Source organism: Schistocerca gregaria, unplaced genomic scaffold (genome assembly GCF_023897955.1).
Source record: "Schistocerca gregaria isolate iqSchGreg1 unplaced genomic scaffold, iqSchGreg1.2 ptg000569l, whole genome shotgun sequence".
In the NCBI taxonomy this organism is placed as follows: domain Eukaryota; kingdom Metazoa; phylum Arthropoda; class Insecta; order Orthoptera; family Acrididae; genus Schistocerca; species Schistocerca gregaria.
In genome coordinates this window covers 373,989-390,539 of record NW_026061960.1, presented here as the reverse complement: position 1 = coordinate 390,539, position 16,551 = coordinate 373,989, and the positions used below count along the sequence as shown (strand labels likewise).

The 16,551-nt window shown below is 46.3% G+C and overlaps 5 protein-coding genes across 6 annotated transcripts; 4 read left to right on the top strand and 1 right to left on the bottom strand.

Moving 5' to 3' along the window:
• Window positions 1-209: 209 nt before the first annotated feature.
• LOC126315446 (G patch domain-containing protein 1-like) lies at window positions 210-4,708 on the top strand. Its single transcript, XM_049992694.1, has 2 exons — window positions 210-2,722; window positions 2,782-4,708. Exon 1 carries the CDS (start codon window positions 255-257, stop codon window positions 2,229-2,231), a length of 1,977 nt encoding a protein of 658 aa, XP_049848651.1. The 5' UTR covers window positions 210-254; the 3' UTR covers window positions 2,232-2,722; window positions 2,782-4,708.
• A 1,866-nt stretch (window positions 4,709-6,574) lies between these two features.
• Window positions 6,575-9,371, top strand: LOC126315236 (F-box-like/WD repeat-containing protein TBL1X). Of its 2 annotated transcripts, XM_049992478.1 has the most exons (4): window positions 6,575-6,802; window positions 6,868-7,028; window positions 7,395-7,605; window positions 7,989-9,371. In XM_049992478.1, exons 1-4 carry the CDS (start codon window positions 6,745-6,747, stop codon window positions 9,356-9,358), a joined length of 1,800 nt encoding a protein of 599 aa, XP_049848435.1. In that variant the 5' UTR covers window positions 6,575-6,744; the 3' UTR covers window positions 9,359-9,371. The 2 variants fall into 2 exon arrangements, with proteins under 2 accessions (XP_049848435.1, XP_049848436.1); XM_049992479.1 differs by having other exon boundaries at window positions 6,611-6,802; window positions 7,395-8,038.
• A 401-nt stretch (window positions 9,372-9,772) lies between these two features.
• Window positions 9,773-11,426, top strand: LOC126315238 (uncharacterized). Its single transcript, XM_049992480.1, has 2 exons — window positions 9,773-9,864; window positions 10,514-11,426. Exons 1-2 carry the CDS (start codon window positions 9,859-9,861, stop codon window positions 11,396-11,398), a joined length of 891 nt encoding a protein of 296 aa, XP_049848437.1. The 5' UTR covers window positions 9,773-9,858; the 3' UTR covers window positions 11,399-11,426.
• A 637-nt stretch (window positions 11,427-12,063) lies between these two features.
• Window positions 12,064-12,948, top strand: LOC126315262 (V-type proton ATPase subunit G-like). Its single transcript, XM_049992500.1, has 3 exons — window positions 12,064-12,464; window positions 12,584-12,684; window positions 12,760-12,948. The coding sequence occupies exons 1-3, from the start codon at window positions 12,389-12,391 to the stop codon at window positions 12,946-12,948; spliced, it is 366 nt and encodes a 121-aa protein (XP_049848457.1). The 5' UTR covers window positions 12,064-12,388.
• Window positions 12,704-14,589, bottom strand: LOC126315261 (uncharacterized). Its single transcript, XM_049992499.1, has 3 exons — window positions 14,493-14,589; window positions 14,289-14,373; window positions 12,704-14,176 (listed from the first exon to the last, which is right to left on the bottom strand). Exon 3 carries the CDS (start codon window positions 14,111-14,113, stop codon window positions 13,148-13,150), a length of 966 nt encoding a protein of 321 aa, XP_049848456.1. The 5' UTR covers window positions 14,114-14,176; window positions 14,289-14,373; window positions 14,493-14,589; the 3' UTR covers window positions 12,704-13,147.
• Between the last annotated feature and the right edge of the window lie 1,962 nt (window positions 14,590-16,551).

The following is a 16,551-nucleotide window of genomic DNA, read 5'->3' as shown; positions in this document are numbered from 1 at the left end:
GGCCCAGCGCGTTGTGTCTACAAAACCTCGCGCTTCATGGTGCTTGAGCGTCAGGGAAGGGCGTAGGACATACGTCGGTGAACGCAACTGGAGCTTGTCGTGTCGAGGCAAGGAAGAGCTCGCGCAAGGTTTTTTTTGTGTATGAAAAAACTGCAGGATTTTCAAAGTTGTGGCTTGCAAGTTTTGGCATCTGACTTTGCTGACGCAAGTCGAATGTGCGTATCGTATTGAATGAACTGAGGCATTCCGGCAACATGATCGGTTCTCTGTTACCAGAATTGGACTTTTCTAAGCCCGAAGAACAACTGTCGAGGAGAGAACGCATTGAACGAGAAAAGTCGACGCTTCCCATACACAAACAGGGTGTTTATGACAGCAAAGATCGGGCGAGGTTTCATGGCGCCTTTAAGGGAGGGTGGAGTGCTGGCTATTACAATACCGTTGGCAGTAAGGAGGGCTTCGTCCCGGCCACGTATGTCTCGTCTCGAGGGAAGAGGGCGGCAGTTCCGCAGAACGACTTGTCGACAATCATGGATGAAGAGGATTACGAAGAGATGTCGATTGGGTCCAGGCATGCTCCCTTGACGATCAGCGCAGTTTATCAGTGCTTAGGCGGGCTCGACACGGAGGGCCACGATCTGGGAGAGACGCATTCGGTTATTCCGGGAGCTCCGGTATTAGATTTATTCTTATCAGCGTCACCGTCAAACGCTCCCAAGTCTCTGGGGTACCGGCTGTTGCAAAAGCTCGGGTGGAGCGAGGAGGAGGCTCAGCTGCGAGAGGCGGTTAATGAACCAGGCGATTTGGGACGGAAAAGAGAAACGGATCCTTTCACGGGACTGATGGGACGTGGCCTAGAATATTGTCCGGATGGATACGTTCCAGAATTTCGGGCGAATTTGCGCGACAAAAAGTTAACGGACAGCAGTACATCTATTATTCCAATGAACGATTGGTCGAAGTATGATGGAGGAAGAGCATCTTTTTCCCGTATCGTGGTTTCAGAGGACGACGAGGCATACATGGGAAGTATGGGATTTAAAAGGGATTTTGACATTGAACAAGAAGAAGAAGAAGTTCTTAACTTGCAGCCAAAATCTTTGGGGGCTAAAAAAAATGAAAGTTTTTTATATGAAAAAGGCCACAACCGCCAAATGAAGCGAATTAAGACAGGGCCGAGTGGGATTCGCTCGGAGCAGGACTGCCAATATGCTGGCTTTGTTAAATCGGAAAATCCAGGCCACTTGTCTTGCGAGCATGGCTTGGATCCATTTCTAAGCTCGTTTCTTCCTCCGCCGGTTCCGGCGGACTATGATCCTTGTGCACATCTATCGATTTCAGAGCATGATGGCGACGCGTCCGTTGCGGGTGCCGAAAAGCGCGAAGTGGAACGACTCGACGCAAATAAAAGAACAGAAATCTGGAATTCTGTATCTAAAGCTGGAGAAAATCCTACTGAAAATCGATTTTTCGATAAAAACCATTTTAAAGAAAAAAGTGCTGAATCTCACCAGGACGGAGACTCAGTTCAACAGACTTCTCATATTGCCAATGCTTCTGCTTTAGACGGGTCTTCTTCTGCCTACTTGGACAACCCTATGAAGCAGTCGAGGTACAAAACCTGGCTTGCCGCTCATCTTGGACAGGGCAAACTTCCGGATGACTGGGGCCAACATTCGACTCCTTCCGAGCTGAGGCAAGAGCATGAAGAGTTTGCTCGTACTTGGGGTCAATTCCAGCCCTTGTCGACTGCTCTCTCAAAGCGGTTCGTTTCGGGAACCGTCATGACCAGCAGCCACTTCAACCCCGGCGGCATGCCAGAAGAAAAGCAAGTCGTTCGGACGGTTCCGAGCCACGATTACCTGTCCAAAGATGATCCGTACAAACAGGCCGCCGAAATGGGCTTGTTCGGAAAACTGACTCGAAAAACGGAGCCTTGGTTTCCCAGTCGGCTTTTGTGTAAGCGCATGGGCATCGCGTTCACGAAACGCACAGACGATTTACAAGAAAAGAAACAGGACTCGGCAAGAGTCCTTGCTGGCACTTATTCTGTCACAAGAGGCGAATCGAGCGCATCCGATCACCTAAACAGAGGGAGGGCGGATTTTTCCCATCAAAAACCTGGCTCTCCCGTTACCTCAGAACAACACTCCGATGACACAGCATCCAACAAGGCGATTCAGAGGCCTCCAATGGATTTGTTCAAGGCCATTTTTGAAGACGATCTATAGCGAACAGTAAACTCTATACAAAAAAACTCACTTCCACTTGGTTTTTTCGGGCTTGGCTTAAAAGTGCGGCCGGCATGGCTCCACAGATTGCTGCCGAGCACTTTGCAGGAACGATGTTGTACCAGTTGCCTTGCGGCGTTGAGCACTTGCCTCAGCACTTCATGTTCATTGAGCTCTTTTTGTCAGAAAAATAGAATTTGTGAAAAAATGTCTCCTATTTCGAGAAAAGATTTAGAGAACGCAAAGAATGCGGGTTTCTGCTAATTCGGTTTGGACCAGTTTTTTGGATATTTTTTCACATGGTTCTCTCTCTGCAAATCATCTCTGTTGGTCTTGCGTCCACAATATTGAGTGATTTGGATTATTTTTACGCGCTGAATTTCGTGTAAGGCTGAGTGTTTGAGATGTACAATAGAATCAACAGAAAATTGCTAGAATCTGGGTGCGCAGTATTTAAAATGAAGCAAGCGAACGTTGGAGAAACTCGGCGGGTGCGTTTTTTTTTTGAATTCACGAACTTAATTCCAGTGAAATTTTGACCTTTTAAAAGTTTGTCTCGAAATACCGAGCGCTGCCGCTGCCCCGTCTACCAGTTCCGGAGCTGAGGCACACGATTCAGTTATGGAAGAGGAGCATAGAGCCGCTAGTGAGTCCGGAGATGTTTCGGCGCAGCGCGGAGGTTGCAGACGATTTTGTCAAGCCAGACGGAGTGGGGAACACGTTGCAGATAAAGCTGGCGGAGCACGACAGGAGGCTTCAGCATACTTCGTGGATGGCGGAGTGGTGGAAAGAGCGGGCTTACTACAGGACGCGGGATTCCTTACCGTTGAACAGTAATTTTTTTTATGTATTCGAAAACACAGGAAAAGCGCCGTTAGAGCAGTTGACGAGAGCGGCGTTTCTGACATTCGAACTGATGAATACGCGCTATCAGTTGATGAAGGAGGTGTTTCCGTTGATGCACATGAACGACGTGCCGCAGTGCATGGACGCGTATATGAATTTGTACAATAGTTGTCGAATTCCGAAAGTTAGACAGGATGAATTTCGATATCCTCCCGACCAATTGAAGGGCTTGAGACACATCGTAGTGCTTCGTTTCGGGCTGTTTTTCAGTTTGGCGGTGTGTGACGAGACAGGCAAGCCGTATTCGCTGAGTACCATCAGGAAGGGTTTGGAACAAGTTTGCGTTAACGCAGAGCGTCATCGACACGAACAGCCGCCTGTTGGCATTTTCACGGCCGAGAACCGAGATGTTTGGGCCAACATTCGCTCTGTGCTTAAGGAGAGAGGGGGGAACCAGTCAAACTTGGACACTATAGAAACCGCCGCCTTTTGCCTCTGTCTTGACGACGCATCTCCGCGCTCTTTAGACGAAGCTTGTCAACTGTTGTTTCACGGAAAAGGAAGCGACGCGTGCTCGGCGAACAGATTTTTCGATAAGCCATTGAGCATTATTGTGTTTGCTAACGGCATAGCGGGACTTTCGGGGGAACATTCCAACATCGACGGAATGATGGTCACCAGAGTGACCGATTTGGTCTTGGAAAAAGAAAAAGAAAAACATTTTGGACTTTTGAATCCCTTGAAATTCCAGGATGACGGTCGTGCTATTTTCCCCAGCAGAACACCTCTCCCGAAGCTGCTGAATTGGACGTTAGACACTCAGTTTCTTCGAGTCTCGCTCAGCGAAGCTAAAGAGAATTTCGACCTAAGAATAAGCCACATAGAAGGAGTTCTATTTGAATATCTATCGTACGGACAAAACTTTATCAGAAGCGTAAATCTGTCACCAGATGGATACCTCCAAATGGCCTTCCACCTGTCCTACTACAGAATGCACCATAAATTCACTGCGGTCTACGAAAGCATCTCCACTCAGAAATTCTTGCACGGAAGAACCGAAGTCAATCGAACACTCTCCAAAGAAGCAGTTGACTTTGTATTAGCATTTACGAATATGGATCCTTCGGTTCATTCGTCCGTTCAGAACACCTACGCCATGTTGAAAATTGCCTGTTCTGCCCCCGGTATCGGTCCAATACAACATCAAGGCGTTGAATGGGAACGGATGCGACCGCCACATTCTCGGACTACAAATCGTCGCCGAGCAGCAAAACATCTATCACCCATTCTTGAGTGACCCCGCTCACGAGATCAGCACCCACTGGCGACTATCCACCAGCCAACTCCCGAGCAAGTTCTCCGTCACCGGGTATGGCCCCGTTGTTCCAGACGGATATGGACTCTACTACAACCTCCGTCCGAACAAGTTCAACTTTTACATCACTTCGTTCAAAAACGACCACGGGACCGACGCCCACCGATTGAAACAAGCTCTCCAGACATCTCTGGATGAAATGCAGAAGCTCTGCATCGATGCCTTCCGCACCGAGCCTAAGCTATAATTTGGTCTCTTTTCATGTACACTAAACACACAGATTTACAACGCATGTATATGCATCTCATTCACACATTTCGTGCCTTCCTCATTTTTATTTTCATGTCTGCGCTTCACTTCAACCCCGCACTTAACACCTTGCTAGGTCTGCTTCCTCCACAGGTCAAATCAGTATGTATGTTTCTGTCGTCTCTCAATGCGACGCTCTCTGTCGAATTTGTCCACAATCACCGCTGTTTCGGCGTGCCCTTTGTGCTGTGAAATTTACCTAGTTTCGTGGTTCTTTTGTGCTCCGCTAAGGCCTTTCTGAGCTATTTGTGTACTCAGCCGACATGCACGGCAGAGACCGTGATTTTGATGTCTTGCGAAGAAATCGAGCAGCTGCTGAGTCTCCACGGACTCTCCACGGAACGACGCGCTGGGCCTGAGACGCACACGTCCGCATTTGCTGCCGCGCAGCAGCTTTGGAGGGCAGCCTGTCGAGCGTGCGCGCCACTGACCGAAATTAGTCTATTAGCGCTCAGGGAGCGTCAATCCTCTCGCCTGTCTCTGGGCTGTCCCATATTAGACGGGCTTTTTCACGGCGGGTTGCCCACGTCCGGAATGGTTGATTTGGTCGGCGAGTCAGGGAGCGGGAAAACACAAATTGCTTTACAGCTGTTTTTGTCGGTACAACTGTCACAACCCTCGACCTGTGCAGCCAAGGGAAAGGTAGTATACATTATGACCAAAGGCCCTTTCCCACACAAGCGCTATCAACAGTTATTGAGGCATTGGACACACAAAACAGGCCAGGGAATCGAGAAGGCGCGGGAGTGGCAGGATTCCGTTTATGTGTGCAAGTGCTTAGAATTGGATGAATTTTTGCACTTGATCGAGAGTCGTTTGACCTCGCTGATAAAGGCTCAGCCCATTCGATTAGTGGTGATAGATTCTGTGCCCTGGGCAGTGCAAGAGATGGAGCCATGGGAAAGAAGGCGCATACTGATGCGGTTAGCTACGAAGTTGTTGCGGATAAGTTGTGAACATCAGATTACTATTTTGACAATCAACCATGTTACAGATGTACTGCACAGCGAAGGAGAGCCGAACTGGTCTTCGAGCTCATTCATCACTTCCGGGCGTGAGGTGATGCCGGCGCTCGGCATGAGCTGGTCGAACTGTGTCACGATGAGGATCGCGCTCAGGAGGACCGGTAGTTGGAAGACCATTCGAGGGGCGACTGAGGGCGACCCTGGCGGGAGAGAAGAGCTATATGGAGAAGTGAGGAAACTGTTAATAATGAGCTCACCCTATTTGGCTCGAAGGGAGTGCGACTTCATAGTATATGAAGGAGGTATCCACGGTTTGGTGAATTGAAAAAGATTAATTTTTTCAATTATTTTCATTTTTTCCTCATATTTTAGGGTATAAAATGCTACGACATGTTTTCACGCAACTTGGTCCCTTCAATATGACAAAAATTTGGTCTCCTACGCATAATTCTTTTGACAGAGGTTTCCATACAAGCACTGTTATGTTGGCAGTGCCAAAAAAAAGACAATCGCATTCTCGAACGCGTCTGCGGAATCGCGCCAGTAATAAGTTGCCCTCTATGAAGAAGTGGCAACACCATCATCCATGTAGCCACTGTGGACGTGAAATTTTGCTCCAAAACGTGTGTAATCATTGCGGATGGTACAAAGGACTGCCAATTTACTTCCGTGCCATCAGAAGGCATCAAGCCAAATTAAAAAGAGAACAATCAAATAAGGAGCTAGAGCGTCCACACCCCTAAGAGGTGCTTGGGGCAAGTGATTTTAATAAATGCTTATTGATGTCTCATCTCCTAAAGACGCAAAAAAGATAAATTTTGTAACACCAAAGTCTCTCTCTCCTCTTACAAGCGTGAATCATCTGTTTTCTAGTTCTCTTTTTTTTTTTTTATCTAATTTATTTTTTTATCACGCTCTTACACAAGCACCTTGTACTTCGACATATTGGAGTGTGTAACGCGCTTCAGCGATTATCGCCCCCTCCTTCATTCCGGCTCGTTAGGTACAATACCAATTGCACTTCCCTGGTACCTAGTCCAGATTCTAGTGCCTGAAAACAGGAGCTTGAATACGAATTATGAGCTTCTCTAGCCACGAGGTTAACTATCTAGTTTATCGATATATGAAGGAGTCTGGTAGGTCGGACAGGATTCATTCGTCCAGTGGGTCTGAAAACACTGATTAACTTCTTTTTCTTTAGGGTTTCATCACTCCGCCTTTACATTTGGATATGAAAGTAATATAATTCGGGCAGACATCAGTCCAGAGGACGTTGCAAATGGTGCACTTATCAATATAATACAAAAGGGGATGTTGTATTCAGAGATCGAGAAAGAAATAAAAGAGGATAGCGGGCATAAGGTACAACTAAAAAAAGTTTCAATTAAGCATGTAGCGAACTCGGCTACGGTAAATCGCATCGGTACCCACGTGATACGGTCCACAGGCTCTGGAAGAAGGGAAGCATACGGGGAACAGTTGCTCTGGCTAGCACGGACGTTTGGCAGTCTTTGCGTTGAAAAAAATGAGACTCCCCTTCTACACAAGCGCTTCCCTATTCTGTAAGGAGAGATTCAAAAAACCGAAAGTTCCCTTTGTCTCACGCCCGTGTGCCGTGAATAGTAGATGTTGCGATATACCCTATCTGTTTTGCGTGTGCGCATATTACGACGATGAACCCGTTTCTAATGTCCGAGTTTTACTTACCCTTCGGTTCTCACCTCGCAGTGTGACTATGAACCTGGAGTCCTCGTCAAATCTCTCAATAAGATGCTGACCCAATGTGGTACAGTGACTACATCTAGCCCGCACCCGAATCCTGCCTCAAAAAAAAAAGAGCTGTCAAATGAGAGCAACGTGCCTGCACTTAGTCAGGCGTTATCATCCAAGTACGCGAGCGCTGCGCCTCTGAACGGAGAAAAACAGACAGCCCCCTCGTGTACGTGATTTTTTAGTGTAATTAGTAGTTCCGCGAGATAGAGTACACCAACTATGCGACAAGAAAGGCTGAGCTCTTTCGGCTGGCGAGCCTTATAAAAGGGAAGTGAATTGCCGAAAAAAATCTACATTTTCCCCGAGGTCCTCTCTCTCTACACAATAATTTTTCTAGATCATGCATTTGATGTCTGCCCCAGCTCGATAGCCCATCATTAGAGAATGTACACTAGTCTGAAATTGCACATATCACCTTAATCCTCGAACCTCAGGTAAAAAAAAAACACCCCCACAATCATTTCTAACAACCCCCACTCTCCTCTATCCCATCCCTTTACGCTCCTTCTATTCCCTCATGAACCGGACATACGTGCGAAAATTTCTCAGCCGGACCGGAACCGAAACCATCGGCTGACTCCGCCAAATCGCCAGCCGTCAGACGGTGGGACCTAGCCGGCCATCAATGCGAAGTTCTGAACTGTGTGTGGCACCCAACGGAATCTATGCTTGCGACATGCTCAAGCGATTCTACCGCTAAAATCTGGAGACCAAACGATTCGAAACTCGCCATCTCACTCCTGCATAAAAGATCAAAAAACGATGACTCAGAGCCTACCGAGTCAGATAACTCTGCACTGGAAGACCATGGAGAGGCCAAAAAAAAGTTCTGTCCAAAACCGTCCATAACAGATAGCTTTTTTTGTCACCCCAACATCCGACTGACCGCCCTCTCCTGGAATCCTGTCCATGATTGGCTCGCAACCGCATCCTTCGACGGCACAGTATACCTCTGGGATGTCCCTAAAGCCCAATTAAAGGCCAGATTCCAGCAACATCATGGCCCTATTTTCGTGTTACAATGGAACGAAACAGGCACTGAACTCCTCTCAGGCGGCGCAGACGGATTCATTATGTCACTCCGCTGCTCGCAAGACGAAACGACCAAATACGCATACGATCATCTACAGCGGCACCAGGGACCTATTCTAGACATTTCCTGGAAAAACCATAAAGTCTTCGCTACAGCAGATACACACGGACAAGCGTGCATATGGGACACTTGTCAAACTTGGCCCAAATGTGTTTTGATCAGTCACTCGAATGCCATCAATTCTATCCGGTGGAACGCCACCTCAGAAAGTCCTTACCTTCTCGCATCTGCCAGTGACGATCAAAAAGTCCATCTCTGGCAATATTCAATCAAAGATAGCTCATCTAAAAAAAAACACAAAAAAACACAAAAAAACACCTGTCCAGAACCATCCACCGACCTTCTATCCTTGCCTGATGTCGCTCAAAAACCGGACAATGCCTCCTCCGAGTCTTCTCCTACCGCCCCCGACGATATTCAGACCATCCAGCCCTTTCTCACATTCTCTGAACATACAAAGCCTGTATACGTCGTCCGATGGGTACCCAAAACCGCCCCGGAAGACATGCAAACTTGTCTGGTCAGTGGCGGGTGGGACGGTGCCGTCAAAATGTGGGACGCTTCCTCCGAGAAGGCAAAATCTTCTTGGACCATGACTCAAAAAGAAGGACCCATTCACTGTCTAGCATTTTCGCCCAACGGACTCTGGCTCGCTACCAGCACGCTCTACCAACATATATACATCCTTTCTATCAAAGACGGGTCCCTATTCAAAACTCTAGAAAAAAACGGTAAGATATTAGACATCTCCTGGTCGGCAAATGGAGAACAGTTGGCCGCCTGTGGTTCAGACAATCACATCACCATCTTTGAAATAAAACCTTGAAGCAACTGTTTGATTCGCGGATAATCAAGGCCAATTGTATACGCACTCCATAATTTCAGCCCACAAAAATTTTATACACACAAAATTCTGACGAGAATCTACCCGCTAGAGTGCCGCGTTAAGACGGCTGTTTCTCCCTATAAATGAGTTCCCTGCCCATCACATTACCTGACCTCACCGGATCTTCTATATGAACCAATCACATCTGCTACAGATGCTTTGTCTTACCTCTGCGCACACAGCTTTTGCATTGTTTACCTCTATGAGCGAGTACGCTGTTACTCGTTACCAACTGTCCGTGTGCACCCCAGACCAATACATACCCATTCTGGCCATTGTTACCCTTTATGCGTTTTTTGCTGATAGCGAAATTTCACTAATTCCTATCTATTACGTAGGCCACGGTGACACAGTTTTCTTTTTCCAAAAAAAAAATTGTGTTAATTACGAATATTGATACACTAGAAAAGCACTAGGTACTACTAAGCATTATCTCGGAGATGAACGTACGTTTCTGACACTCGCTAATTGTGTGTGTATGGTTGTTGATGTGGATGGATTTCAGCTACTCGTTGCTCGGTCACGACAGCTCTCAACGTGGTGAGAAAGCGACATATGAGTCACCAGTTACGCTTCGCCTATCACCTCCCGAAAACAAGCGATATGAGCAAAGACTTCGTCCATCCGTAATTCTCGTACCTACTGTGGAGCTCTACAATTCGTTTTAAGCACAATATGTGGCGTCCGATGAGAACAAAATCGACACCGTTTTGGCGTTTTCACCTGGTTCCGCGTAATTTTGTGAAAGGCAACGCGAAACAGCTTCCCATCTCTGGATGAACTCCTCGAAGCGCGTGTGAGAAAATGACGCAGACCTTTCAACAAAGAATGACTTGTGCAGGACGCGTCGCCTCTGCACATTTCACATGAACGGGGAGCTTAGTAAGTGAGCGTTTGTGGCCACGGCCCACCTGAATAGGCTTTCTCACGTTGAGCTACTGAAGCCGCGATGCCTGGGAAACATTCTGTGTGTGTGTGTCTCTTTTAAGCCTATAACGTCTTATGAATTGTGTTTTTTTTGACGTGTGACGATATTTCTGGCTCATCCAGAATTTTTATCTCTAACCGTGCTGCGTTCTGAAAACCCCGCTTTAGAGAGTTGTCGTATCGAATATTTCACCTAACACGTCAGAGGACGTGATTTCTGATTTCTTCGTCTTTTGCGGACCTATTACCGATGTCGAGTTTGTCAATGCCTCTCCGGACGAGAAAGTCGCATACATCACGTTCGAACACCCTCATGCCGCCCAGACTAGTCTAATCTTATCCAACGCTATGATCGAGGACCGTCAACTCCAAGTCAGGCTCGATACTGGACCACAAAAGCTCGTTTATGTGAATCTAGAACACGTCGAACCCTCCGAGTCGCCCACTGGGTCCTCGTCTTTCCCGGAGTCAGCTGGTACCCTCGCGTCGCCCCCGAACACATCCGAGCCACCTCTCACCACCGAGGGCACTGAGAGTGCTCAAGACCAGAAGCCCACTGAATATGTCAATCCCGTACCTCGAAATAACGCTACTTCTGCTGTCGCTGCTATGCTTGCCGCCGGATATCAGCTGAATGACAACGCCCTCGCTCAGGCACGTGCTTTGGATAATAGGTTTGGATTGAGCGAGTCCATTAGCACGGGGTGGCTGAGCACTAAAGGAAAGCTGGTAGAATTGGATCAGCAATTTGGAATCAGCGAAAAAATCAAGGAACTCACACAGCAAGCGGGTGAAAGACTCAATCAATTAGGCCTGACTGCAAAGGCAACAGCGTTTTCTGCTGCCACGGATCAGTATTGGAACAATCTTATTTCTGTTGCACGAGAAAATTGGGATAGCACTCTCAGAAAAAGCAACGACTGGATCCAAGAAAATGCACCTGATGTAGTTGAAGGCATTAGAAAAACTACTGCTTCTATCAAAGGCACTGTTCAGAACATAAAGGAAGAATCCGAAGAGCTATATACGAAAAACAAAGAGTCTGCCAAATAAACTTTTCGATTCGTGAATTACAAAAAAACGTACCAATAATATGTTCTTGTTTGTCCATTTCAAAGGGGAACTATGCACTCCCGTACCTGCAATTTTAAGGAAGAAGTCATGACACCGATTCATCCCTCTCCTATGGGAAACATACTTTTCATCTGGTCCCGAAGGCGCGCCCGGGGCGATGCCTCTTGCTGTACTGACTGCCCAGCGAGTACGTCAGCTCGCTGTAACGGCGAATCACAGACCACAACAGCACTTTTAATTGGAGCTCATTGCGTCTATTCACGAGAAATGAACATCGCAGTACTTTTTTTCCGAGTTCACGAGATAGACTCCTTGCCTGAGCAGAGAGCACCCGATGGCGAAACATATGCTAAAGGGTTTAATTAGTCTCTCTTTCCCTGCAACATAACCGCTTTTGGCCAATGCTGCTTTTTAGTCAGCTGAAATGCCCAGTTTTCAGAGTCTGGTAGAATCACCTCGCATCACTGCCGACAGTTCTGAAGAAGGGAACGATGTCGAACCTCGGTCCTCGAGTATGTTTATATGGACACACTAAAGCGCGAATGGTTTGACAACAGCAGAGAAAGTTTTGTAGATCGAAAAAAAATTTTTTATAGGGAGTTTGACAGCTATGTTCCCCATTGATTTCATCCGTTTACAGCCTTTATTGATAGATGCTGACCCCGAAGGCCTTACTGAGAAATCTTTTAGATAGCGACCAAACATGTGAAGCAGTTAAAAAATTGCATGCCAAAGAACGCCAAATTACGTTCCTAAGATTATGACATGACCAGGGGAAGGCGCGAAGTGTCGCAACTAACTGGAAAAAATGAATTTGATAGGTTAGGAATTGCGCGTGCCAATGGCCTGTTTGATGGTGCGCAAAACTCCTCGAATTTTGGAATCTACAGAGAAACAGAGAATTTAAAAGCAATAATTAGATCTAACAATTTTTATTTTTTTTAACAAGTGAAAATACAATTGCGTTAAATGTCTGACGGCGGAATAACGAAACTGCGGCTAGCGGAACAGGCAGCGCAAAGTTCCGTAGAAAAAGCAAGGGAGGGTGCGTTCAAGGACATTGATGATAAGCATTGCTTAGAGTTTTTGCCTTTCTCTTGTCCCAGATAAGTAGGATTTAGAAGCTCGATGCATCCATCTCTGACATTTTTCACGGCTCTCCAGAACATCGCGAGAAGATCAAGAGGGCGCAGGTTGAAGCTCAAAAGGAGATTGAAAAAGAAAGGAAATTGATAAATGAGAAGTTGTCAGAAAAAGATAATGAGGTAATATAACCGTAGCTAGTTTTTGTGTAGAAGGAGGTTTATTTTTTTGTACTAAGTATTTTTTTTTTTGCGCAGTTGTCGAAGGAAATTGAAAAGTACAACCAAAAGCTTCATGAGGATACTAAGACCGTTATAGAAAAAATTCGTAAGAACACCGAAGAGCATGGTGAAGAGGCCGTCCAAATGCTGCTGGATGTTGTGACCGATGTGCGAATTGAAGTCAGAGATTCGACGTCAATTCATCCGTCATTTGTAAAAGTGTGATGGATTAGATTGTTGTATACATAATTGACGATGGTTTTGGATCAGTTGCTGGTCGCTAATTTTATCGAAAAGGAAATCAAACGGATGTGTTTTTGAACATGATCGGAGAGGCTCCAAAAAAGAGATGTGTTTGCCAAATTTTATTTTGGAAGTTGATGTGGAGATCGGAGGTTTGTGTGTATGAGCGCGTTCCGGCTATTCATTGTTCGTTTACGGCACATATCAGAAATCTGTCGATGATTTGTTCTAAATCGTGACATCGGCCTTGTTGACTCGGTCTGATAAAGTCAAAGCACAGCTGATCGGTGACGACGTCTTTGTCATTTCGTTTGAAGCTGAGAAGCCTAATGGGAGCGAGACATTCAATGGGCACTTGGATGGTTGCCGTACAATTAAAATCATCCATGTACACTATGAGCCGACTCTCTCGTGTTTTCCACTGAATTCTCAGACGTCCTTTCTGTTTGATGACTTGTTCGAGCGACTGAAGTTGTGATTTAAGTTGATAGAAGCAAGCGAAGCGACGGGCGGCCTCTCGAAAGAGGAACGTGAGTGACTGATTGGCAATAACCAATCGTATGATGTCATCGATAGAAGGAAAGTCTGAAGGATTTTTGTCTGCCGTATTACTGAAATTCAGAGAAATACGGGTCAGTTTTTGTTTTTGGTCCCATTCAATATATAACTCCGGGAATTCACTTTGAGAAGGGAGTACGAATTTGAAAGTGGCGCTTGTGTCGGACATGGCCAGCAAATCAAATCCGGAAATAGAAACAATAGCACGTTGATATTGTTGCAGTTCATTAACACGCATTTCCAGCTGTTCGATCCGATTGCGAAGCTCTTGGCGTTGTTGCACCCATTCAGCATTATTTAGGGTGCTTGGAGTGACTGACTTCTCAGGTAACGGGGGTTCTTCAGTTAATACACGCTTTAATTCAGGTGAATTTTGTAAAGAGGGACAATGGCCAATATGGTCGAGTTGGCAGCTGACAATTTTGTTGATAACATAATCGAGCTCCTGGGCGAGCTCTGCATTACTGCGTCGAAGACGCTGTTTTTCATGACAATAGGAATGAAATATTGCGGCTTGAGATTCAATCTGACTGACTCTCTGTACCAGTTTATCATAGCCAAAAGATTGGTCATAACACTCAGAAAGCATTTCAAGAAAAACCTCTCTGCTTTTCAAATGTTTTAGCTTGAACTTTAGCGGGCGAAGACGTTCCTAGAATTCCATGCAGGTCAGATATGCAGGGTATGGATGAATACTCAATATGTCGAAAATACATCGGTGTGTCATGCAAAATTTGCAAAGTGTGTTCAATTTTTTGACGTACACGCAGGGATCCTAGCTGTTGCTCAATTTCATAGTATTGCTCCAGCGTCTTGTCGAATATTTCCGTAGAGCCGATTCTGAAGCGTCTTTTGTTGGAGGTTGAGAATCAGAAAAAGAAGACATTGAACACCACCTTCAAAGTTAGACGACACGCATTTTCAAAAAAAACGCTCTAAGAACCGGCCTAAAGATCGAAATTACATACAGTTCGGCGACACCCTCAGTCTCTCTGGAAAGACACGGTGACACGTCAAATTCCAGGGGTTGGTTGACAAGTTGCTCATCTTCGATTAATTTCGACATAGAATGTCCTAAAGTGACCGTTTTTTTTTTTTTTGCAATAAAGTTTGTATTTTGCCTCTTATTGACACTTTCATCTTCGTCGCTTGTGACATGCGCGTCAGAGGTCTTGATTATCCAGACGTGGTATTTCGTATGCATTGGATAGTTCAGAACATGCGCAATATCCATCTGGAGGTGGGTATTCAAACTCTGGGCCAAAGTTGACAACGGCGCCTGCTAGGTAATACAGAGATATGGCGGGGAAGTAGCCCCCCGGGGGCATGTCTAGGACTTGGACTTTTTGACAGACACCGTTCTTCCAAAACGTCATTTTTGTTCCTTGAAGGGCCGACGGCAGCTCTGGCATTGGTAGTGGTTTAATTTTCTCAATCTGCGCCTCTACTTCGTAAAGTTCTCTTCTAAACTTTTGTTCTAGCTCTGGTTTTGGGGGTATAGAAACAACGGTGTGTTGTATGTGTGCGTGGAGGTCTAGCCACTCATTCCGGAGTTTGATTAGATGGTCCTGAAGTAGTTTTTGTTCGCAGTGGTGATTCCAAAGTGAATATACATATTTCAAATTTTCTTTTGGTAAAACAATTCCAAAGCCAAGTACATCGCCCTCTGTATAAGAGTCATTCTTTGGTGGGTTGGTGCGAGTTGAAAGTTTCGGTTCTGAGGAGGCACTGTCGGATGAGCAATTCACCTGTTCGATCTTGGCATTGCTCAAGTACGGCCTAGCTAAATGAAACAAACTTCCGTCGTCTCTCCAGCTGTATCCGTAGTTATCAGTGCCGACGGGACATTCAACGTCCGCCATATCGGTGGCCCATCCGATGCGCCAATGTGGATCCGGTAGACGTCTGCCAGAAGAGTCCATCAGCTGAGACATCTCTTGCAGCGTTCCAAGAAGAAATTGATACGGTTTGAACCAGACGTCTTTGGTTTTAGAAAGGGTCTCACCTTGGGTCTCATTTTTACGGGTTTGTGCATCCAAAATAAGCTCGATCAATTTCGGCGCGTGTGTAATTTTGACTTCGTAGTACCAGGATCCGCACTGGGCAGGATAATTGGCTCGCGCTAGATTGTACCCTTTTGGATTAATGACTAGTCTATCGAAAATTCTGACCCTAGGAGACGAGTTGCTCGGTAGCATGCAAACGGGGATTGATTTCAATGGATCTGGTCGGTACGTTGCCGGTATGAATTTCCACCCGGAAACGGGAGGATTCCTTGAACGACGGATGCCAACCGAGGCGGTTTCTCTAGAGTTTCCATTTTCATCAGATACCGGCATGAATGTCGCGTTGAACTCATCACCTTTGAACGAGGTGGAACCTGACTCTCGCGAGGCAGAACTCGAATGAACAGCGGCGGTCAAGATCGGGCCCTTTTTTTTGCGCTTCTGGCTTTCCTTAGCCTTGCCTGAATGCGCTGAAATGGCCTTCGACGGGCCACCATCGTATTTTGCAAGCATTTTAGAAGCAATGCTGATTTCAGTTTTGCCGCACTCATAGCTTGGGTCGTATTTTATGTGCTTGTGCGACACAAACGAGGAAGCAGATGTCATCTCTTGAAAACTGAGGTTCAATGTAGACTGTGGTCCGGGGACTGTCGCGTCTTCTGGAGTCAACTGGCTGCTGACGAGTTCCATCAATTTGCGGTGGTCCATTCATGAGACAACGAAGCATAAAAAAAATGCTACCTATTTTTTTTTTTTTCGATTAATAGCATTCTTGCCGTACACGAGGGAACCTCGCGGTGTGCACTGGTCACAGGCATGCTAAGTCTTCTTGGGGACTATAGGCGCATTCTGAAATATGTCATACCTATACATTTGGTTCCCAGAGAAGCCATGAGTCCCAGTCGAACGAAATGCATGGCTAGCAGCACGTGAGCGCTCTCTCAGTGAGGATATGGCCCATGCGGATATGCGGATATGAGGGTTCAAAGCGGTAGTATGACATCATAAGGCAAACCGAGCG